Source organism: Mesoplodon mirus (assembly GCF_964341445.2).
Source record: "Mesoplodon mirus genome assembly, chromosome: 13".
Lineage (NCBI taxonomy): Eukaryota > Metazoa > Chordata > Mammalia > Artiodactyla > Ziphiidae > Mesoplodon > Mesoplodon mirus.
The window spans coordinates 48634073-48659221 of NC_138989.1; the positions used below are offsets into that span (position 1 = coordinate 48634073).

The following is a 25149-nucleotide window of genomic DNA, read 5'->3' on the forward strand; positions in this document are numbered from 1 at the left end:
TCTGTCTCGGTCTTGCATCGTCTCCAAGTGGCATAGTATTGTTGAAGCTTATTCGTGTATTTTCACAAAAGATCTGAGTGCTTCTTTGAAAAGCTATCAGATCAGTGAACGTGTCTTTGACTCCACTATCAGGCCATCTGTTCATGCTTTTTGTTCTGTTTGATTGATTTATTGGGCTTTTCTCTTTATATACAGTAGAGGAATCAGATTGTGGCCAAAGGTAGTGTATTAACTCTTAGCAAAGGAGATAATATCTATGGTTTGTAAAACAATTTGAGATTTTTCTTTTCAAGGACAGCAAGAGGAAGATAATGACATAATAACTATTTCCTTTTTTTAGGATCCGAATCTAAAAATGGTGAAGCAGACAGTTCAGATAAAGAAATGAAACATGGGCAAAAATCCCCCACTGGAAAACAAACGAGTCAGCACTTAAAACGATTAAAAAAGTCTGGTTTAGGTGAGTGTTCAATATACTATAACATTTCACATTTTAGATATTTAAATCTTGTTGAATGAAGTTATGGGGACTTTTTTCTTTAATAGTTAAGGATATTTTAAAATCTTCCCAATTTATCTAAACCAAAAAGGGTGCTAAAGAAGGCAACATATTACAATGGAATGATTTTCAGCATGTTGCTAAATTTGTGAATGATACTATTGGGTGAAGCAGGGGCTAAAGATAAGAGGTTTAAAACGATCTATGTATTCAAGTAATTATCTGCCAAGTCATAATTCTGTCTAACATGCAGTGTTTTTTTCCTGCAACTGGGTTTCACTTTATCAGAATACATTGTATTGGGGGGAAAATGCAACTTTTATAAAGTGTTCATTGAACTGAAGAGTACACTGTCATTGGGGTCTGCTGCAGTAAAACTGCTCTGCCTTGCTTTTCATCTTATGCTGTTTGAAATATTCAATAGTGCTTGTCTGAAAAACAGTGTACAATTGCCGAGAAGTGTGGCAGACAGTTACTGGGTCTCGCAAGTCAGTACCAGGTTTTCTTTTGAAGATTTCCTTCCTGATAACTTTTCATCAGGAGCTCAATAGCAGCATTTGGGGGGAAAAGGAATATGGGAACTAAAAAGAGGAAAATAAACGTATCCTAGGCTGAACATTAAAATTCTAGACCAAACCTGCCTTGTTGGATGTCTGGACCTAATGGCTTCATTTCTGTCTCTCAGTTATTTCATCTCTGAGTTAGGGTAATGATAATGACGTAGATCATTGTAACATTTTGTAAAATGGTGGGTAGAAAGTAAAGATTTATTGACCTGAACTTTATTATTGGTTCTACCACTTACTTTCTTGGCAACTTAGGGTAATTCTTATTTGAAGATTTTATCTGTTTGTAAAATTCAAGCAAGATTTTTAAACCATTTATTTATTTATTGAGTAAAGATTTATTTGAGTGCCTACTATATACCAGGATTTTGTTAAATTCTGAGAACATATTTTCAGTAAAGTCTTTGAATGGGGTTTAGATAGCCTTATGTAAGAGATCTTTGGGAAAGCAGAATTTATGTTTGTTTTAAATTCTTTAAACACAGCATAATTATCTTTTTCATTGTTTCCAAGGCTAAATCATTTTATAGTTATTGTCTAGCCCAAAACATATGTGTTAGTTTATAAACACCTACGTATATACTGACATGTTTTTTTCCTAGTCTTTTTGAGTTTTCTAAATTAAGTACTTTGAGTAGCTTCTGAAGCTGGAAACTGTAATGGGAGAGTGATATGTAAAGAATGTACTAAAAAAAGAAGCCGCCCCCCCAAATATCATGTTATGTTACCCTAAGTAATTTAAAAGTCAGTGACCTTCAGTTAAAAACAGTCTGCTACCAACCTCAGGAAAGTCAATGCCATATCATGAGTTTAAGAAAATTCAAGGCTAAATTCTTAGCTGCCTTCAGGGCTGGGGTTCAACAAGGCTCGTACTCTTGTCAGGATCCTGTCAGATGCTCAGGTCTTCAATCAGGATCTCTTGTTCTAATTGTTGTTACCTAGGAATCCTGCACGCAGCTTAACATCTTACATGTTAACAATCATACAGTAAAGGTTAACAATCATACAGTAAAGGTGTTTCAGCTAATTTGTTAGCAAATTTAAAAGATGATAAAGGAGACCACCATGTTCTTTTTAACCTGCTTTTTTCTTTTAGACTATTAAGTAGTAGAACTAATGAAGCTACTTTAATGAAGGAATGGAAAACTACCCGAATTTAATGCAGTGGTCTTGGTACTTTGACATATTATCTCATTTACTTCAATTATGTACAGTTGAATTATTTTTACTTTACAGCTGAGGAAACGGAGGCCCAGAGGGTTAAGAGGGTTGTCCATAATGACACAACTATTACAAGCCAAGGCACAGCTAGCTCCAAAGTCCAAACCATTATTTCGGAATATGTTTTGAATGTCTATAATCATCCAGCCTATGTTGTAGACCTGTGGGCACCACTGAGGAGTAGCATAGCATCTATGACGTGTTGAGCCTGCCATGGGTGTTAAAATGCAGGTACACTAGTTACACATAGAAGGAGAGCTAGCAACTAAAAGATTTCCTGTAAAATCAGAGGAAGAAGGTGGGATTTAAGGTCAAAAGTAACCTGAAGGTGATTACTAGGAAGGAACGCTGACTGACTGAGTAACCCAACAAGCAGCTGAGTACAATGGCTTATTTTGTGCAAATGAAGTTGGTAGTACTTAAGCCTCTAATATATGCCCAGCACCATACAATGAAAAGTGAAAACATGCAAAAGGAAAGAAAGGTCCTTAAAGGTGACCATCTCCAGATAGAATCCCATGTGTCTTCTAGAAAGTAATGTTTCTAATGTCCTGTGACCTTAGGAATCTTACAGAGTAAAGGATTCTCTGTTCTGTGCAGCGTTTTAGAATCATAACTAAAATGTAAGTTCCTTGAATTAGGGGTCATTGACTTACACCAGTTTTTAATTATGCTTCTTCCTACCCAATCACACAGTAGGAGTTTAAAAATTACTTACTAAACAAATCCAAGCTTCTAATGGATATCTCTGAGGGGTTTTTAATAAATGTCCTCGCTGAGCTCAACTTCTGGGATTCATTCCAATATATTTTATTTGGTTTAATCTTTTTGTAGTGAATAATTACAACTTTGCTGGTTTCATAAAATGTTACATACTTTTGAAATAAATTAATGCAGGAAAATAAAAATAAATTTGAATAGTAACCCTAAATACTATCATCAAAAATAACTTTCCCCGGGCTTCCCTGGTGGCGCAGTGGTTGAGAGTCCGCCTGCCGATGTAGGGGACTGGGGTTCGTGCCCCGGTCTGGGAGGATCCCACATGCTGTGGAGTGGCTGGGCCCGTGAGCCGTGGCCGCTGAGCCTGCGTGTCCGGAGCCTGTGCTCTGCAACGGGAGAGGCCACAGCAGTGAGAGGCCCACGTACCGCAAAACAAAAAAACAAAAAACAAAAAAATAACTTCCCCCAGTGTTTTATAAATAATATTTGACATCTCCTAATGTGTAGCCATAGTCAGGGGTCATCTTAGAAAAATTGAATTATATCATTTTAATTAAAAGTACTAAATTTAATTAAGTTTAGCCTGAATAATAAAAAAGAATGGAAGTAAAACCAAAAACAAAATTGCTAAACATCACCACGAGATATATTCATATCTAAAAGTTCTCTCCAAAGATATGAAAAATATGAAAAACTGAAATGGGAGTGATGATCTTTTTAACTACTCAAGCTTTGGACAATATATTATAAAGGATAGGGAGGTAATTATACTTATAGTCCCTCTTAACTTCATGTTTTTGTTATATTATTTTGTAAACATCAAGGTTGTTAACATTTAATAATCTTTTTTTTTTTTTTTTTTTACCATAATCCCCATAGTTCACTAACCCCCTGGTACTATATGGTAATGGATTCAGTACTCCCTGGTAGACTGTTTACACAATTTCTTAATTTGTAAAGGGCACTTGGATTTATGTTGTAGATTATTAGATTTTGCCCTCTGATAATTTTTTTTCCTTAGACATTACTCTTTGAAAGCCTATTTTTCTTCTCTGAGCTCTTTCAGAATCCATTCGTCTCTAATTTCTTTGAGACAACGAAGAACTCTCATTTTGAACTCTTTCTGTATTTCTTTGGGCAGTTCCTCTTGCAACCAAAGGCCTTGGTCTGCCTCTTTCATGTGCTCCTTCCCTCTGTGTGAGTGTATGTGAGTGCATCTTGTGTGCACATTTTATGCACAAATACTGTGTGGCTTCCCTTCTGGGAAATAGGAGGCTTTAAGCCAGCAAGGTCTCCAAAGTCTGCAGCCTCTACTCAGATTGGTGCTCTTCAACTCCCATTGGTCAAAATAATAATTTCCCTGATCCTGATCAGACACTTTCCTATGATTTTTATTATGACTACAAAGTGTCGTCTTCTATAGCACAGACACTTATTGTGGCAATTTGGCAATTGTTGCTTCTCTGGACCTCAGCTACTTTATACTCTCTAGTGTCCAGGAATTAGACACTAAACTGCCTACCTCTTTTCTTCCTCTGCTTAGTATAGAGAGATGAGATACCAGCTTTAATGAGATAAGACAATCAGATATAATGAGCTTGTTCTTAAGCCAATTAAGAGTAAGTATGTAAGGATAATTAAAATGGAATTAAACATCCTGTGTGGCAACAAATTTAGCAGTAAGTTCATCTGCTCTGTCTTTGTTCCAAAATTATAAAACATAATTTTGCTTAGATGGACATCTTTGAAATAGATCTTCTTTTGACTTTGTCATAAAACATTTGGAGAGGCACATAGTCTTTTTTTTTCCCTGATACCCTTAAATATTTTGAACCATACCAAATAGTAACCAACAGCATAAGTTCTACTTCTCACATTGTCCATAATACATGTTTCTAAAATTTTATGATTTTCTCATTTCCCCAATACTCCTTCCCAAAGTTACTCTTGGTAAATGACCTCAACTCCCTCATTTGGAGAGTATTTCGGCCATACATAAGCATTAAGCAAATTCCTTTCCTGTATTTTCAACATTTCTGTCTCTAGGTTTTGCCTTTGCCTTCTCTGCTGAGAAAATAAGCTTCTTCCTAATTCTTCTCTTCTTGTAAACTATTTTATTTCCCTGTGAAATACTTGAAACATATAGAAAAATACAGATGCTAATAAAACATACATCTATATACCTGTCACCTTGACTTGATTCCTAACATGTTAGGAGTTTGTTGGGCAAAAAAAATAGATAAAATTTTTGTACTTTTTTGTGTTTATAAGTGAGATTGGCCAACAGACTTTCTCTCTCATATTGTCTTTGTTTGTCCTTATTTTGGAATAAAAGTTATATTAACTTCATAAAGTGAACTGAAGAGCTTTCTTTACGTATTCACTGGAATAAGTATAAAATGAGTGGTGGGAAATTTCCTTGATGTATTGGTAAAATTCGTCTTTAGAGCTATTTGTAATATGTGCTGCACATGTATGTGGGGAAGGAGAGGTCTATTTATTTTACAAAAGTTTTCACAAATGTATTGAGGTTTGCTATTTTTAATATAACTTGAAAATTTGCAAACTTGAAATACTTTATGTCTTCAAAGATACTGGCTAAAGTCATAGTAGTATGATTTTTATGCATATTATACTATTTAAAATCAAATTTTAATTATAATTTTATTTGCCTTGTATATCTATACTGTATCTCAAATTATGTGCCTATCTTTCATTCCTATTCATGTTTATTTATGTCGTCTCTCACTAGATTTATACCTATTTTATTAGTTTTTAAAAAATCCTTTTTCTATTCTTGATGGTCTTCATTGTTCTTTTCTATTTCATGAATATCTACTCTTATTCTTTACAATCTTTCTCCTTTCTTCTTTCTCCAGTTTTTATTCTATAGTTCAGTCATTAACTTCTTGATTTGCACACTTAACTCTTGAATTTTCAATATTTTTTCTACCCTCGAATATATACAATTTATTTTTAAAACAAATTCAGCTGCATTTTACAAATTTTGGTGTTATCATTTAGAATGTAAATATTTTGTAATTTCCATTACAAAACATTTCTTTAACTTATGAGTTACTTAGAAGTGTACTTCCAAATGTCCAAATATATAATGAGTGTGGGAAGATTGGAGAGTTGCTTTGTGTCTGTTATTGATATCTAATTTTACTTCTTTGTGGATAGAGAGATGAGGTTTTATATTATTCTTCAGTATTGTTGAGACTCCGTGGTCAGTTTTTGGGTTTTTTTGTTGGGTTTTGTTTGGGTTTTTTTGTTTTCTTTACTGTTTCCTGAGTGCTGACCAAAAAATTGCTTTCTCTTAAGGGCTCAGTGCAGTGTCCTATGTTAAATTCATTGGTTTAAGATTGATTATTGAGTTTTTAAAGTCCTTGGTATTCATAAGACAAGTTTTTTGCTTGTTATCTCAATGTGGCATTACGTAGTGCCAATTTCTCTTTTTAATTCTCTCAATTTTAAATTTTGAATGCTATGCTGTTGAAATGGATGCAGGCTCTAAGTCATTGTATCTTTCCAGTGAATTATTCCTTTTATACTCAAGGAATTACTTTCTTATCCCCAATAAGGTTTTTTTTACCTTTGTTTATCTTTGATGTTAATATTGTAGTATTGCTTTTTTTGTTGTTTTGAATGTCTGCCTGGCATTTCTTAAGTTAATCTCCTCATTTTCTTCTGTTCCATGTGATTTTTATTTCAAGTATATCTCTTGTAAAGCAGCATATAATCAGATTGTGTTACTTTTAAAATCTAATATGAAATCCATTTGTATTTTTTTACTGTGTTGGGACTTAATCAAAAATTTTTTTTCTCCTTTTATGCCTTCATGTGATTGAGTTTTCCTTCCATGAATTTATTTGGAAGTTTTAAGTCTTTTCCATTTCTCCCATTGACTACCTATAGAGTTTTTGGATGGAATGTCCTATAAATATCAATTAAGTCCATCTTGTTTAATGTATCATTTAAAGCTTGTGTTTCCTTAATTATTTTCATTTTGGATGATCTGTCCATTGGTGAAAGTGGGGTGTTAAAGTCCCCTACTATGATTATGTTACTGTTGATTTCCCCTTTTATGGCAGTTAGCATTTGCCTTATGTATCGAGGTGCTCCTATGTTGGGTGTATAAATATTTATAATTGTTAAATCTTCTTCTTGGGTTGATCCCTTGCATGCAAATGGAAATCAGCTGGAGTAGCAATTCTCATATCAGACAAAATAGACTTTAAAATAAAGACTCTTACAAGAAACAAAGAAGGACACTACCTATAGAGTTTTAACAAACTAACAGTATCCCTCCTGTTTCCAAACAGTGCCTGGGTTATATGGTGTTCTCATTTCAGTCACACCTTCCCATCTCTCATGCAGTTGCTGTCTCCTGGTTTTTTTGGGGTTTTTTTTTCCATTTTGTTTTAATTCTTATTAGTTGTTAGTATTATTTTTCACTGTTAATGTTTATTTGGAGTTACTCATGTCTGTTAATCTTTTAGTTTGTCATTGCTTCTGCAACCCACTCATTCCTTCTTTGAGTTAATTTCTTTATTTGTTAAGAACATCCACTAGTACTTTTTCAGCAAGATTTTCTAAGGGATAGTTTCCATTTTGGATACTGAAAATATTCTTATATCATTAATATCATTGCCATTTAAAGGGACTTTATTATTAACGAAATTCTAGATCGATGCTTCTTTTCTTTTGGCCCTTTGAAGATATTTCATTGTCATCTGTAATTTATTGATGATAAGGTTCCTGTGTCTTATTGTGATCCCTTTAGAGGTAATCTATTTTTGTTCAAAACTGTTTTAAGGTATTCTTTTTATTTTTGATGTTTTGCTATTTCAACACATCGGATGGAAGAATGGGTATTTATCCTTTTTGAGATTTGGTATGTTGCTTTATCTGAGGACTCTTGTCATTTTTTCAGTTCTAAAACTTTCAGACATTAGCTCTTCAAATATTGCCTCTCTGCCATTTGCTGTGTTTTTTTCATTCTCAAACTCCTGTAAATGTGCATCCTGACTGCTTATTCCATTCCCTTTATTTTTTCGCTATCCTGCTTTTTTGACTCATCATTTTTAATGCTACATTCTAGATATTTTCATCAATTCTATATTTATTCAATAGTTATTTCACTGTATCCATGGAATATTTTTTTAAAATTTTAAACTAAATTTTCATTTCTAGAAGTTCTATGTGTTTCTGTTTCAAATCTGCCTATTTTTAAAATTACAGTGTCCTGTTTCTTCATAATGAGTTTATTTCCTTTTTTGTTTCTATTGTTTAAAACAAGGGACAGCAAGTTTTTCTGTTAGGGGCCAGAGAGTAAATGCTGTAGGCTTTGTGAGTCATGCAATTTCTGTCACAACTATTCAACTCAGCATTGTAGTGTGAAGGCACATCTAGACAGTAGCTAAACAATTGGGCATGCCTATGTTCCAGTAAAAGTTTATTTACGAGCAGTGACTGGACTGGATATAGTTCATGGGCAATAATTTGCTGACCCTTGATTTAAATCACACTCTATTAAAATCACATTCAAGTGATTCTCTTAACTCAAGCAACTGAGAGTGGTAATTCTTCTGTTTGATGCATCAGCTGACTGTCCCTTATGGTGGATTGTTCCCTTGTGTGTCATAATCTCGAATTGTGGGCTCTATATACAGCCGTCTGTTGTAGGTCATTGTACCTGAGTTGTAGAATTATCCTACAAAGCATACTGGCATTTCAGGCTTCACAGCTAATATTTTTATAAAGGATTGCTGTTTTAAAGTATTACCCTTAAATTACCCTGAATAGTAATCTTCTGAAATACTCCAGTGCTTAGTGCTGTGCATGACACTTGGGGAGCACACAGCTATCAGCTCTAATGCTGTCATTATCTCTATTAAAATTAACAGCACTCTTATTGTTATCATTGATCCTAGGTCTCATAGGATCTACAAAAACTGTAGTTGTTACCATTTATGCTCCTAAAGTTTTTGAGGATTCTGATTAATTGGAAGACCATAATTAAAATACTTTTTTATCTAGACCTAGAGCTACTTTGAGTTAAAAATACAGATGGTATTGAGTGATGTAGACATTATGAAAATTAAAGACAACTAAGGCAAGATAGAAACCCAAAGAAACTTTGGAGATTTCATTCTGAAATATCATTCTTAAAAGAGATAGAATTAAATACATTATCAAATATATATATATATATATATATATATATATATATATATATATAGTCAGTATACATATGTGTGTGTACAGGTGTATGTTTTTCCCAATCTATAGTGAATTCATACCTCTTGCTTATTTATCACAGGACACTTGAAATGGACCAAAGCTGAGGATATTGACATAGAAACCCCGGGATCTATTCTTGTCAACACTAACTTGAGGGCATTAATAAATAAACATACGTTTGCTTCCTTACCTCAGCATTTTCAACAATACCTCCTGCTTTTGCTCCCAGAAGTGGATAGGCAGGTAAGTAGAAGTTTCAGACATTTGGTATTAGTCACCAGTTATATTATTATGAACTGGCAGGTCTGTTATCGAAGATGACTGATACATGGATGGATAGTTTTCTAATAATCTAGTATATTTATGTAATTTATATACTTAAATTCTAGCATTGGTGTGTTTGCTTAATCTGCCTAAACAGACTCATTTTTCATTATCACTAGTGAGCAAATTCAAATTTTAAAATACAGCACATTGCCATAGAGTGAAAACAACAGACCTACCCACATTGGGAAGGAAAAACAAAGAAATCAAACGTTCCATTATCAAATAAATCTTTGAAGTAGCTTCCCCTTTGCCTTGAGGGAATATTGAAGTGCAGCAATAAAAAGCCAGGGTTTCTAAGAAATTATGTAAATATTTTCATTCTCAATTCTTTCCAAAAACCATTTAAAATTTATGTTTGGATTTGGCTTCTGAGAGTCTATCATCGTGAATATGATTGCCTATAAATAATCACCTTTTATCTTTTTTTTAGTATAACTAAAAATGCTTTAAGTGTATTTTTGTATTTTTAAAAAGCCTTTAAAATAAGGAAATACAAATATAGACTCATAATAGCAGACATCAATCATTTTCTAAAGCTGTTTCCTTTGAAAAGAAAAAAAATATTTCATCACATAAACTTTTATTAAATTTCACAAAACTATTACATTTCCTTGTGATTCTCATTTCAATAAATTTTGACACTGTATATAGTTTCCAGTTGATGGACATAATGTGCATGTGTTTATGAATTTGTATCTCAAAATGATAGGTATATCCATAAATTGAAATGGGCAAGATTGATTCAATATTTCCATATTATTTTGAATAAATTTTCTTAGCTTTTTATTTGATTCTGTTTTCTCCTAACTTACCCACCCTTTCATACATACTTAAAATTTGAAAAGCTGCTGTCTTCTATCATTCTTATGTATCTCTTTGGTGGAGATTATTATTGTTCATATTTAGAAAAATACTATTTTGATTTTGAGTACATTTTTGTTTGAAAATGTGTTCAGTATTTACTATGAATATAATACATGTTTGGTGTTTTGGAATAATGGAAATATCTATTAGTAAGTGCCTATTGCATGTTTATTGAATCAATGATTAAATACACTCTAGTTGGATACAGAAGCTGTATTCCTGAATAATGAAAATATGAGGTAGAAACAGGTAAGCTTAGGGGGGAGAGCACAAAGTAAATTGAGCTTTTATATGTAGAAGGGAAAAAAATCAGAGACAAATATAAGATCCTTGAATTGGGCCTAGAGGTATAGGCAGAATTTGAATAAAATAGATGGAGATGTATTTTATGTGAAAGATTCAAAGATACAAAATCAAAAGCTAATTTTGTGGGAGTCTGGATTATAGGAACAACAGTGCAAATGAGTCTGGAAAGACAAATTAGAAGTCAATTTTGGAAGATGCCTTGAGTATGAGGCTAAAGAGTCTAAACAGTGTTCACGCTGTGTTTGCAGTGCAAAGACACTGAGGGCTTTTGAACAGAGCTATAATGTAATAAGATCACTGCTTTTTAAGAAAATGATTCTGGCAATACTGAAAAGGGAATGTTAGAGATGGGAAGCATGAAAGTGTTGTTAGAAAGCAATTTTAGTTATTCCAAAAGGCAGAATGAGGGCTTGAATTTGGAGAATAGCATTGAACTTGAAGAGGAGTAGGACCATGCAGTCACCTTCATCATCACCACCATCATCATTAGCACCATCATCCAGTGGTGGCAATTTTACATTTTGTCAAATAACACTTGAAGCAAGGTATAGGGAGAAGCCACTGATCATTCTTGGGTTTCAAGCTGGTATGACTGAGGATGGAGTTCAGGTGTTTAGAAAACCTTTATTTTTTGGCAGGGGGAGGTGGATTTATTAGCTACGTGACTATTGCCTGCACTTCAACATATGTGTGGTTTGTCTTGTTTGCAGTTGTACCTCCAGATCCTGGCATAAGATTTGGCATGTATAAAGTACTCAAATCTTTTTGGAAAGAAGAAATGACAAATTGTCCTTGGATTAACCAAATATTTCAGTAACCCAGGAGGCAGTCTCAATAAGCCTAATATTGAATTCAACTTGTAGCAGTTTCTGTTACTCAGTTTTTTCCAGTCACTGTGAGAAATATAAATGAATAAGGCACAATACCTGTTCTCAAAGAACATGTAGTCCATTGGGAAATCATTTATTCAAGAAATACTTACTGAGCGTTTATTATGTGCTGCAGATACTGTGCTAAATACAGAGGCTTCAGGAATGAATCTTCCAGAGGAATAACAGACGGAGGAGAAAGACAACCTCATGCTGAAATACAGTTTCCTCTTTACTAGAAAAGAAGTCTGATAACTGGATAGATCTATACCAAATTTAGTATAAGACCAGGCAGAGTAATATAAATGTCAAATAGAAATATAAAGTCCTCAGAAGGCACGAAGTTTAAAGAACTTTAATCTGAAAGTAGTATTGGAGAAGATTTTATGGTGGAACAGATACTTATCTTGAACCTTGAAGGACTAATAGGTGTTTTGTAAGTAGAGCCAAGGGAAAGTGAATTTTACAGAGGGAGAGCTTGTCATTTACAAAGACTTGCTGTGTGTGTGGTAGGATGCTGTGCTAAAGGGTAATATGGTCTAAACCTCGATGACCCTGGTTGCAGATTAAGCTCTTTTAACTTTTTCTGAAACCAGTGGGCACCATCAGAGATTTCTCAAATGAGAAACAGCATACATAAAATAATTTAAATAAATACTTTAGTCCCTGGACATAGGGCAGGAGAAGAAGATCCAAAGGATAAATAAAATATTGTCATCATTTTCTCTTAGGAGCCAGTAGCCCTGTAAAAAAATGTATTGGAGAGGCAGAAAGATAAGACCCAGGGAGACTGGGTAAGAGACAGTCACAGTAGTTGAAATAAGAGATACGAGTCTGACCTTAGACATTGGCCTTGGAAAAGAAAAGAAAGGACTGGATTCCCGGCATATTTTCAACCCAGAAGAGTGGGAATAAATGACACTGCCTATGGGATGGTCTGGAAGAAGAAGGTCTGTAGAAGGTCTGGAAGGCAAATGGAGATTTTATTTAGGGTGACTTGGGAGGACAGGAAGGCTCTATGGGCCTATCAGCATTTGACATCAAGAAGTTTAGAGCTCTTTCTCCAGGCCCTGCTAGAGTTGAGCTCAACCCTATCTCCCAGCAGAAAGGAACAGGCAACTTGATAAAACAACCTTCCAAAACTGGTCTATTTCACTTCAGTTTATAAAAACCCAAAAATCGGTGAACATCACCATTTTCTAGGCCACAATGAGTAGGAAAGGCTTGGAAATGTGAATCTGGTTACATAGATTTATTTGAGCAAGTGGAAGGTACTGTAATTATGTGAAATACCTATGAATTTCACTTGTACAAAAGCTTGTTCTCATGTATTTTTACAAAATTTGACATTCCCAGTTTTTTCGTTTCCCTCCTTTGACTACCCCAGGTTTCTGCCTGATTTCTCCCCTGAAGCAGTCCTACAGGCTGTCCTATTCTGGGCCAAATGAAGCCAAGGTTTATTTCATTATTACATCTTTAAAATAAGGGAAGCTAGGTTTCCCTTTACCTTGCCAGCACCAACTATCATTAAGCCAACCTGTAATTTTTTCTATATTTGTACTTTTCTTTCTTTTTCTAGAGGTCTGTTTATCTTAGATTACATTTTTTACATACTTCTAGTTGTTTTATAACATTGTCACAACTAGTTTTATATTTAAGTTTGCTTTCCACACATTATACTGCAAGTAACAGAAAACTGAACTCAAACTGACTTAAATATAAAGGGGATTTATTGGCTCAGGTAATTATAAGATGGAGGTTAGAGTGGGCTTCTGGTTGCTGGTCCTGGAATTCAGTTATTATCAAGGACCCATTTAATTGTGTTTAATGAATTCATTTAAAAAAATCTCTCCCTTGTTGGCACTATTCTAAACCTGAATCCCTTTGTAGTAGGATGGCTGCCTGAATCAAAAAATGGGTATTTCGGGGCTTCCCTGGTGGCGCAGTGGTTGAGAGTCTGCCTGCCGATGCAGGGGACACGGGTTCGTGCCCTGGTCTGGGAAGATCCCACATGCCGCGGAGCGGCTGGGCCCGTGAGCCATGGCCGCTGAGCCTGCGGGTCCAGAGCCTGTGCTCCGCAATGGGAGAGGCCACAACAGTGAGAGGCCCACGTACCGCAAAAAAAAAAAAAAAAAAAAAAAGGGTATTTGCCTATTATTTCACATTCATGGGGAAAATACTTCTGTCCCAGTATTTCAAAGATAAACCTGAGTCACATGAATGATACTATGTATCAACAGATCACAGTGACTACTTCTTAAACAATGACTCTAGCTGAGGAATTGGAATATGCAAGTTGGTTTAAAGCAACCAGGCCTACCCCTGAATTTTAGAGTGCTCACCAACTCCTGAAGTAGAATGGTACACTGTGGAGATGTCAGGAAAACTTTAGAAATCTGGTTTTTAGGAAGTTCTATTAGAGGCTATGCAATGGAGTGTGGGAGAGAAGTCAACTATCATGTCCACTGTAGTAGGGTAGGTATTGAGTTTGGTTTTTAACACGTTGGGTTGAGATGCTTCTATAAACTATATGAAATGCCCAAATATGGCTATATATATTCAGGTTTTGTGACTGGAGAAGATGGAATTGGTGATTAAAATTTACATAGATTATACTGTCAGCTATGGGATTTGATGAGACTGTGAGATATCATGGCCATCCCAAAGGAATACATATATTTGTAAGAAAGTATTAGAAAGGGTATGGGAGGAGCCAGGGAATAGATAGAAAATAGCAAATCTATGAGAGACCATCAATGGGGAGGTTATGTACAGGCAAGTGTCTCAGATGGACATTAGGAAGTCACTGGGGAGTAAGTGGGACATCTTTTCTTTGTTCCTTTAGATCCACCCTCCACCTTCTTTACTCTGCTTTGCTCCAGGAGGCTGTATGTGGAGACTAATCCACGTATGGACTACTGCATCAAGAGAAAGGATGCCTCTGTCTTCCTTTCTTTTTTTTTTTTTTAATTTTGAAATAATCATAAACTTTCACAAGATTTAAACATATATTAGAGAAGTTTCAAGCCTCGTTATCCATCCCACCCCCCGCCCCCCAGTATATCATGCCTTTAAGCCTGTTTTTTTCTGCAAACAAGGGCGTCCTCTTGCATAAGCACAGTGCAGCCAATCAAGATCAGGAAGCTAGCATTGATCATTCTTCCCGTGTGATTCTTAGACTCTACTCAAGTTTAGCCACCTGTCCCAGTAATGTCACTTTTAGCAGCAAGATTCAGTATGGGATCTGTCATTTTATTTAGTTGTCATATCTTTTTAGTCTCCTTCCTTCTAGAATAGTTCTTTAGTCATCTCTTGACTTTCATGATTTTGACACTTTGGAAGATTATAAGCTAATGTTAGTTTGTGTCATACTTCCTAGTGATCAGATTCAGATTGTGTACCATTGGGAGGAATACGATAAATGATGCTGTATTCTCCTTGCACCTATGAGGTAGCACACAATTTTGAGTTCTCCCAATCATTTGATAAAAATGTATCCGCCGAGTTTCTTCAGTGTAAAGTTACTTCTTCCCTCTTTGTAATTAAATAGTATTTTGTGAGGATGTTCTTTTAAACTGTGCAAATATCCTGTTCTTCAGACTCTCAATTTATCCACTTATTCCTATCTGTATGGTTTCCTTGTTTCCTAGTTTTTCAGTAGGTTATTATGCTCAGTTGTCCACATTTGGTCACTAGGAGCCTGTTCAAGCTGGCTCCTGTGTCTTCTGACGTGTCTCCATCACTCTTCGAGCACTTCATTACTTTAAAATACGTGGAATTGTTTCAGTCTCATCTTGTACTTTCCCTGTCTCAGCCCTGGAATCAACCCTTTCTCCAAGGAGCCATGGTTCCCTTTAGTGGAAGATGGTATTTAGAAGTCAATGTCTCATGAAACATATGCTCTTTGCTATTGGGGTGTTGCTTCTCCCAGATCTATGACAGACCTAGGAAATATACGTATGTGTATATAGGAATGCATACATCCATACATGTGTGTTCATGTATGTGTGTGTGAACACCTCCTTCTGTGTCTTGGAGATAAGGAACATCTTATAGAAGAAAGAGTATGAGCCTATATATAAACATAGCACAATTTCTATCTACATTTATTTCTATGTGTTCCTCTATATCTTGTAAACCATGAATTCACACTAATACCTTCAATGCTAATCTAATACCCCATAGTTCATTCTAGTTTTCTCCCTTTCCAAAGCTGTTTGACAGTGACAGTGAGAAACTCAGTTTCTATTACCCTTAATATATCTAAGTAGTCCATTAATCCCCTTGTAGGTAACCAGTCTTCCATGTTGGCCAGCATATCTCCCCATGGGGATGGTCTCCTTACTGCCCTGAGGCTCTGACTTTCCATGACGGCCCACGTACCCACCCACCTTCCTACTTGACCCCTGACCCTGTACAGGCCTGTCCTGTACAGGTGCCCATCCCCAACCATGCTCTGTCTCTGCAGCTCCTCCCCAGGCCTCCCCTCTACCTCACCCCGCTGGGTGCTGTGATCCCACTCTGAGCCATCATGAGCCCCTCACGCAGGGGCCTATGTTAATTTTAGCTTCAGGCCTGAATTCCTCAGGAGGGGGACGAGAAGGCCTTCTGGATTCTAATAGGTTTCAGCTCTTGGGAAGCCCCAACAGGGGATTGGGTGGAGGAAGAAAAATGAGGCTGAGCCCCTCACCTGCCCTGTGTGGTCAGCACGGGCCACATCCACTGACCAGCTTCTGTCAGAAGGCCCTTGCCACACAGCTCTCTCTGTCCAAATTCCAATCACCCCCTTCTCCCCTTACCGTTCATGTCAAATACTAGCCCCCATCATTAGCTCTGGTTTACTGCACTGCCCTCTGTGGTTTTGCTGCATCCTCCCCACACCTTTATAAATAGTCACTTTAATCTACTTTCTTTGAATGATGATGACTTGAATGAGCCACCTGTACCTGCCAGGCTCCTGAATGACAGACCTTTTGAGGAAGTAGAATGGTGTGGATGTAAGCAGACTCGGGTGGTTTGGGGGAGGACTAGGATATATAGTTCATTCATTGAACCAGTGTTTATTTAACACGTATTATGTGCCAGATAAGCATTGATGATATAAACATTAATAAGTTCCACTTCCTACCTTGAGGGAAGTCATGGTTAGAGAAGAGTGGGGGTGGGCGTGAGGTGAAGGCCTGTAGGTCCAGAACTCTGCCATGGTGTTAGTATATGCATTGTATTAAGGTGACATAGAGGAGGTGATTATGTTCCGTCTGTGGGAGTTGGAGAAGGTTTCAAGAGAAGGTATTACTGAACTAGGTCCAAAACAATGGAGGAAGTTTCCCAAGTTAAGAAGTGTGTCAGGCATTCCTAGTAGAGAAAACAGATGTGCCAATAATAATACTGATTACGTACAGTGCTAGGCCTCCTACAGAGATGAGCACTAATGCTCACAGTAACTCTCCAAAGAGTCTGCATTATTAACCCCACCTCATATGTGGAAACTGCGGATCAGGGAGAGAAAAGGACTTAACCTAACTTCTTCCAAGTAAAAACGCAGGAGCCAGAATTTGATCACAGGTTTGTCAGTGCCAAGTTGATGCTCTTTCCCTACATGATGCTCCCTGGCACCCAAGAGAGGCAGAGAAGTATACGATGTCTATCCACGCATAATTTTAGATGACTGGGGTATAGGGTGAGAAACTTGAGGCTAGAAAGGTAGGCTGGAGCAAGCCTGTAAAAAAGGCCATGTAGAACATAGCAAGATTTTACATTTGGAGCATGACATTATTAGATTTATATTATAGAAAAAGAGCTCTATTGGAGGAATGAAGCGTGGAATAGAGAAGAGATTCCCCCATTCTCCACCTGGCTGTGGTGTAGCCACACTGTCTTCCTTCCTGCCCCTCAGACCTCAGCCTGTGTTCTCTCTCAGCCTCTGTGCTTGCTCACAGCTCCGCCAGGAATGTTTTCTCGGCATCATTTGCCAAGGCCAGCTCGTTCTTCTCCACCAAGTCTCAATGTCAGCTCCTCATAAAGGCTTTTCTTTCCTCCCCTCCCATCTAAAGTAGCCTCTCTGGATGTTTTCTGTCTTAGTTATCTATTTATTTCCTTTCCTGCACTTGTCATAGTCTATGATTAACTTGTTTAGGTATTTGTTCATTTGTCTTTCCTCATGAAAATAAACAGCCCCAGGACAGTGGCTCTGTTTCTCCCATTCACTGTGCCTGGCATATAGTAAGTGCTCAGTAAGTGTTTTCCTAGTGAATGAATATAGCCTGGGAAGCCACTTATAAAGCTAGTTTAACATATCTGATAAACATAAGAACTTTTGCCAAAGCCAAAGAGTGAAAAGGAAAGGCCTCATTCATGAGACATTGTATTAGTTTGCTAGGGCTACCATAACAAAATACCACAGACTGGGTGACTTAGAAACAGCAATTTATTTTCTCACAGTTCTGGAGGCTGCAAATCCAAGTTCAAGATGCTAGCATATTTCGATTCTCCTGAGGCCTCTCTACTCGGCTTTTAGACAGCCTCCTTCTCTGTGTGTCCTCACGTGACCATTTTCTGCATGCCTGCATCACTAGTGTCCCTTTCTCTTCTTATAAAGACACCCCTCATATTGGGTTGGGGCCCACCTATACGACCTCATTTAATCTTAATTACCTCTTTGAAGGCCATGTCTCCAAATATAGTCACATGGTTAGGGCTTCAACCTATGAACTTGTGCAGGGGGGCAATTCTATCCAATACAGGCATTTTAGAAATAAAATCATCATGATTTGGTAATTAGATTTGAGGGGGAGGGAAGAATTGAATACCCCTTTTAGGCAGTAAGTATTTATTACGCATTTGAGAGTAGCAAAAGATTGGTATGTTTTTAAAGCTAGGATGGGCTTAAACATGTTTTTGTCCTAAAAATTGAGGCAGTTGATAGAAGAAATTGAAGATAGAAGATAGAGGATTTGATTTATGGATGAGAGTCTTTGAAGAGATGGAAAAGAATGGACTCTATTGATAAAGAAGCTGGTTTAAGAAAAAAATGTTGATTTCTGAGATCAGAGAGGAGAGAAGCAGGAAAGGAGTGAAGAAATAACTAAGTGTGAAGAGTATGGTGCAGAGTGAGGGGTTTTCAGCTGGGTGGTGGTGTCTTTGTCTTCTCAGAGGCTAGAGAATTAGGGGTTTCACAAGAGTTAAAGGCTTTGGAAAGCAGCTTGATGGATTGTACTGTGGATTCATCCTGGGGAAGAAGTGGCTGCTGAACAGCATTGAGGCCCCATCTGAGTTCAGATGCCAGCAGACACACTTGGTCTACTTCTGTGTTTTCCACCCCGCAGTGCTAAGTATTGGTACACTTAGCTTGGTGCCAGGAGTTGGATTTTGCCAGGGTGTTGGAGATTTACAAAGGAGCCGAAAGGTTGTAGGGGACTTGTGAGATGCTTGTGGGGGTGGTTGATTATGGGGTCCAGGCTGGATAGGAAGAAAAGTTAGGTCAGAGGAGCTAGAGTGAGTGGAGGTCTCAGGGAAAGGAAAATGTAGATTAAAGGAAGAAAGCTACATTTTGAATGAAGAGTCTCAGAATAACACACTTTGAATATGATCAGGTTTGGGTAAACGCATGAGTCAAGTGTCATCTCCTTGGCCACAGCATTTTGGTTCAGAGATCAAATACAAAGAAACAAGAGGCCAGAGCAACATTGGTCAGTGCCAGTGAACAGGCAGAATTGTAGCTAGTTCTTCCTTCAGTCCCCACGTAGGAATACTGGCTTAATAAATTCAGGGCTTGGGTTTATTTCAGATGTGCCTTTTCTGCTTAGCTCTCTGCAAGATGTGCTTGCAGAATTCTTAGAACCTTCTAGATTATACATAACAGATGCCTTCTTTCTTTAAGAATTTGTACTTTATAAACGATGTCTACGTAGAACAATTTTGAGACCTTTTTAAAATATATGGCAGCTGGTGGAATAAATGTCAACTCAAGTGGAGTCTTATTTAGGTTTTTGTTACACTTTCAGGTTGAACGTCACTGATGAATAGGTTATTGTCATTTCTGTTGTCTGTATCATTTTTAAGTGATGTTCATCTCTTTCTCCATTCAGTGGCGTCGGCCTATCAGGGCTATCTCTCCAAATACTTATAGGACCATCCCCCAGCTGCTTCTAAATAAATTATGCCTATTATTTTTTTGTCCAAATGGTAATTGCAGCATTTCAATCCATTCTTACTAATCTCCCAATTTGGTTCTGCATTCATATGTGTGTGTCTGTGGTCTGTTAAATGACCGGCCACTGAAGGATATGTACTATGAAGGATATGTACTATGTAGTCTCTTTAAATCCCTATCTAGCTTTGTGCTCTTCAGGTTTTTGAGCTCACTGGTAATAATGCACATCATTTTAACTGTGGAGAATGTCATTAAACTAAAATGGAACATTTACACAGTCCCTTTTGCAGAGAATTTCGGACCAGGAAAATGAATGTGTGTGTCAGACATTTTACAGCACATGAGAATGTGATTTATTGATTTCTGATGGCTCTGTTGGCATCAGTGTATATATTTAAAGAGTCACGCAGCCTTTATAAATACAAATGGGAAAGGGCTTTCCATCTTTTTCTTCCATGGAAATAGCTCATACATTTGCAATAACTCAGGCTCCTCTTAGAGATTGCTCTATGTACTGTATATGTTGATTTTAAAATTATACCGTTATTTTATTCTACAAATAGCATATACAATGAAATGTCAGTTTACCAAACAGATTATAAAAATTCAAAACTATTAAAGATGTGAAAAAATACTCATATCTTAAGCCTTTAGGTAAAAGTAAGCACATACCTGAGATGTAATTATTTTAATGCAACTGACATCTTGGCTTTTTCCCTGCTTCTGAAAGCGAATCTTAAAGTACTTAGGAAATCCAATATTCCTTCCAGACTAAGTCACTTACTGGTGATAGTAAATCATACATGACCAAAGATATCCTTGCAGACCACGCCTTGGTATTTCCATTCTCGCCATTTGAGCTTTATGCTCATGCAGGGAAGTGATTTCATCTGGATATTATTCATTTCTTAGCTAACTGGATAGTTAACATCAACTTATGTTTATCAGAATCTGCTTCAGTGTATATCAAATAATGTTTAGACTGGATTGAATTACAGATGTGCAAGTAATTGCACATAATAGGCAATCCAACAAATGGAGCCCACTCTGTCCCGTGCATAAGGTAGTTAATTGAAGAGCACAAACTTATTTAACATGGACAACATCCCATTCTGTGCATTAACCCCCTTTTTTTCTCCTTTATATTGAATACTAAGTGGCCACCCCATGGCCTGTGGGAGTGTCTTTGGCCCTGTATGATCACCAGCCATTGGCATATCAGATTAATAAATATTTACTATTGTCATCTAATATTTGCATAATCACCTTTTGTTATATAAATTATTTAGTAATATGTGTATGCTTAATTCTTAACTACCAGTTTATACAGGAATGGAGAATAAGGAATTTTAACCTTGCTTTATCATACAAATGACTAGAGTTTGAGAAAGGGAGTCATGCATATGGCAGATTATGTATCAGTGCCTCTCCTTTTTATAGGGGCGTTGTAATGCCAAGGTCACCGTGGACCATTAGGGACGGGTGTCCTACAATGACTTACCCTTAAACTAGGCTCGAGAGTAGAAAGAAGAGAACAGATTTCACTTATTAAATCACCTTTAAACTCATAGTAGTTATCAAACCCTATTCAAAAAATAAAGTTGCCTGAGAAAATATTTTGATTCCATTTGTAAAATTTATTAAAGACCAGTGTAAAGGAATAAAGAATCAATTGTAGGCAGGAAGTAAACAGTCTAATAACGTTTGAACCTCTGGATTAAGGTGGCAGTATAAGTCTGCATATTGAATTGCTTCTCTGCTTCTAGATTCCCATTAAAATGATACTGGCTTTTTCCCATCAATATATTTCTTTATCAGTTCTGGAACCTGGGGGAAGAATGCCATCCAGATTCCAGAAACTGGGAGGAGTTTCTGCTGGAGGCGATGAAGGTGAGACTAGACGGAGGTGAGAGGTGTCCAAAGTACAAGTGGCTGCCTATAGAGAGCTGCCTGTGGGATTTCACTGAAAGGGACTGTAGAAACTACCTTAGGCAAAACCAGCTGAGTTGTCAGGGCCGGAGGCAAGAGTGGAGCCTTCGGGAGAAACAAATCTCTATCTGGCTCCTGCTCTCTGGAAACGTTCCCTAGGATTTAGTCTCTCAACTGCGGACGTTTACAACACTGCAGAAAATGTTTCCAGTCTATGCTTGCCTAAGGGGTTGGCTGGTTTTCTATGTCCAAAGGCTGGCTGTTTTGCCAGCTAAAGGGAGGCCTAGCCTCACTGATGTATCCTTAAACAAGTGGTTAATACGTTTTTTATTACAGAATGAATCGCTACTCCCCACAAGTGCAAACCTCTACTTGGGGAAGCATCAGTGGGGTAAACATGCACTTTTTCCTTATCTGAGCCTGAAAGACTTCTACAGTGCCCAACAGAGTTTCTGAAGAGACCATCTCAATATCCAGTAATGATCCAGCACCTACTGACCTCCCTGTCTTATGTTGAAAAGACAGATCAATAATGCAACATAAGAAAGATGTGGCAGTTCAAAAAATAGACCCAGTGTGACAGTTCAGAGAACAAGACCCTCTGTGTGTTACTGAAACAGAATAAAAATGATTTCAACAATATCTATTAGTAAGCTGAAGACGACTGAGGAAAAAGTAGTTGTATTTAAAATAGTAATTGAAGTTTTACAGTGGGCTATGCAATGTGCTAGACATTGGGGATACTATGTTACATGAGATTGTCCTGCGTCTGCTTTCACGGAGCTTATAGTCTAACAGGAGAAACAACATTGAAGGAGGGAGTGTACAGGAAGCCCCTGGCAATATAATTTTCAGGAAGAGAGAGGAAGCTTGTGAGCAGGCATGGAAGTGAGCTTGATATAGTTAAGGTATAGGCAGACCTCAAAGATATTTTGGATTCGGTTCCAGACCACTGCTATAAAATAAATGTTGCAGTAAAGGAAGTCACGTGAACTTGTTAGTTTCCCAGTGCATATAAAAGTATGTTTATACTTAGTATCTTAAGTGCACAACAGCATTATATCCAAAATAACAATATACATATCTTAATTAAAAAATACTTTATTGCTAAAAATTGCTAACCCTCATCTGAGCCTTCAGAGGGAGCAGTCAGAACCCACACATTTATTAAGTTTACCTTCTTATATGGGTGTGGTTTGTGGTGCCCTGAAACAATTATAATAATGCCATCAAAGATCACTGGTCACAGATCACCGTAACAGATATAATAATAATGGAAGTTTGAAATATTGTGAGAATTCCCAAAATAGGACACAGAGACACAAAGTGAGCAAATACTGTCAGAAAAATGGCGCTGATAGACTTGCTTGATGCATGATTGCCATAAACTTTCAATTTGTAAAAAAACGCAATATCTGCGAAGTGGAGTAACACAACAAAATGAGATATGCCTGTATCTGTAAATAGCTCAATACTTTGGAACCTTAAGCTGTCTTAGGCAGAACCAGAAGTGTTCAGTCCGTGGCAGATTCTTCCCCATCACTGAGGCCTGTGTTTTTCCAGTCTGCCTGGTGAGAACAGACTTTGTGAGTAGTTCTTGCCCAGCCCCTGATAGTTTCCTCCAAGGAGAAGTCCTCTCTCTGTGGTGCTCTGGTTCTCTTCTTTGGTCCTATGATTCTCTTCCTGTGAACTATAACTGCCTTGGTTTCCTCTGATACTCAGCTTCAGTGTCTTGTTAGGCCAATAGATGAACGGATTGGTGTCATTTACTGGGGTAGGTAAAACTGGAAAAAAAGCATGATTTTAGTTTTGGCCATGTCGCATCTGAGGTGCCTTTGAGAAGTCTGTATGGAAATTTTGAATAAGAAATTGGCTCTATAGGTCTGAAGTTTAGAGTTCTAAGCAGGAGTTTAAAAAAAAATGGGAACCACCAACATATAGATGTTAATTAAGACCATGGATATAAATGACATGTACTATAGAATAGAATGAGAAGAGGGCCCAAGACTTAGCCTTGAGATTTCCATATCTTAATGGCTGAATAAAAGGGATTAAGCTTGCAAATAAAACTGAAAAGTAATAGCCAATGAAGTGAGGTAGAGGAAAACCAAGTGTTTGTATCACTGAAATCAAGGGAGTAAATATTTAAGGAGTGAGTGGTTTATATTATTAAGGCTTAAGTATTGAATAGATGACGATGGAGAGGTCACCATCAGATTTCACATGTGTAGTTCACTGGTGGTCTTGACAAGAGCAATTTTGGAGGCATGGTAGGGAGGAAAAACCAGTTAGAAGTGGCTTCAAAAGAGAATGGAAGGAGACAATTTGGATAGACTGCTTCATTTTTTCCCCTGCATGTAAATCTTAGAATTTCTTAGATCTTAGAATTCCTTGTTGAGAAAGTTCTTAGATCTAAGAATTTCTTGTTGAGTACCTTGAGGCCAATGTTCTCTTTTAAAATTTTCTATTGTAAATGGGGTCTTTCCTTCTGTAATAGAATTGTTGTGTATGTGAAAGCTATTTTTTTTCTTAGCCATCTTACTCAATTTTTGATAATTTTTCATTGTTTTTCATTTTATGCCCTTGAGTTTTCCAGAAAATCATATCACTTACAAATAATGATCATTTTAATTCCTTGTTTCTCATTAGTGTACTTTTTAGAACCATTTCATTTATTTGATAGTGAGGAAAGCCAGATTGGAATAGGATCAGGGTTGAGTTAAAGAAGAAAGGAAGGAAAAAATAGAGACAGGCATATCTTGTAAGAAATTTGTTATGAAGTGTAAATACTCATAAGGGTAACTGGAACAGCATGATTGAAGAAGAGAGGTGGGGTTTTGTTTGATTTATTTTTTCATGTGGGGGAGGATTTAGTATGTTTATTGTCAAAGGAATAGAGGACCCATTGAGAGGGAGCAGTTAAATAGTCAAAGTAAAAATGGAAATTGGTTGCCTATTATAATGATCTCTTAAAAGGCAGGGGTGGAGAAGGCAGTGATCAGAGCACTGGTGGAGAGGTGTTCCTGAGAAAGGAAGCAGAGCACCATTTCCAAGAAAACTGGAAGGAAGGAAGAAAGCCGGTGAAGAAGATGGGTGTGGCACTTGGTAATAGAAAGTCTAGGGGTTTCCCATCTGATCACCACAGTTTCGTCCCCCTAGAGAAGGTAGAAGTCAAAATCATGGACTGGTAGTGATGGGTATGTTGAGATAGGGAGGAAGGTAAAGAGCTTGAGGTGAATGGAGTTTGAAATAGTCACTGAAGAGTGAGAGATTGAGTTCACTGAAAGCAGCAGAATAAGCTAGCTTGAGAGTGAGTGATACATGGCCTGGAGTTGAAGACTTCATTATCAAACCTGTCTGCTTTAAAGAGTGGATTTTTCCAAAAGTACTGGCTGTAGAATGTCAAGGTCCACCATGGATTGGGCTTTTGTCATATGGGCGTATCCAGAT

The 25149-nt window shown here is 37.1% G+C and overlaps 1 protein-coding gene across 2 annotated transcripts in view; it reads left to right on the plus strand.

Moving 5' to 3' along the window:
- The window catches only part of ASXL3 (ASXL transcriptional regulator 3), a gene marked incomplete at both ends in the record, with an annotated part of 168100 nt that overhangs the window by 92051 nt on the left and 50900 nt on the right, over window positions 1-25149 (plus strand). For both annotated transcript variants that reach the window (XM_082640776.1, XM_082640777.1), the window contains 2 exons: window positions 341-460; window positions 9332-9495. In XM_082640776.1, coding sequence (XP_082496902.1) covers window positions 341-460; window positions 9332-9495 — 284 coding nt within the window. The remainder of the gene's footprint in view (window positions 1-340; window positions 461-9331; window positions 9496-25149) is intronic.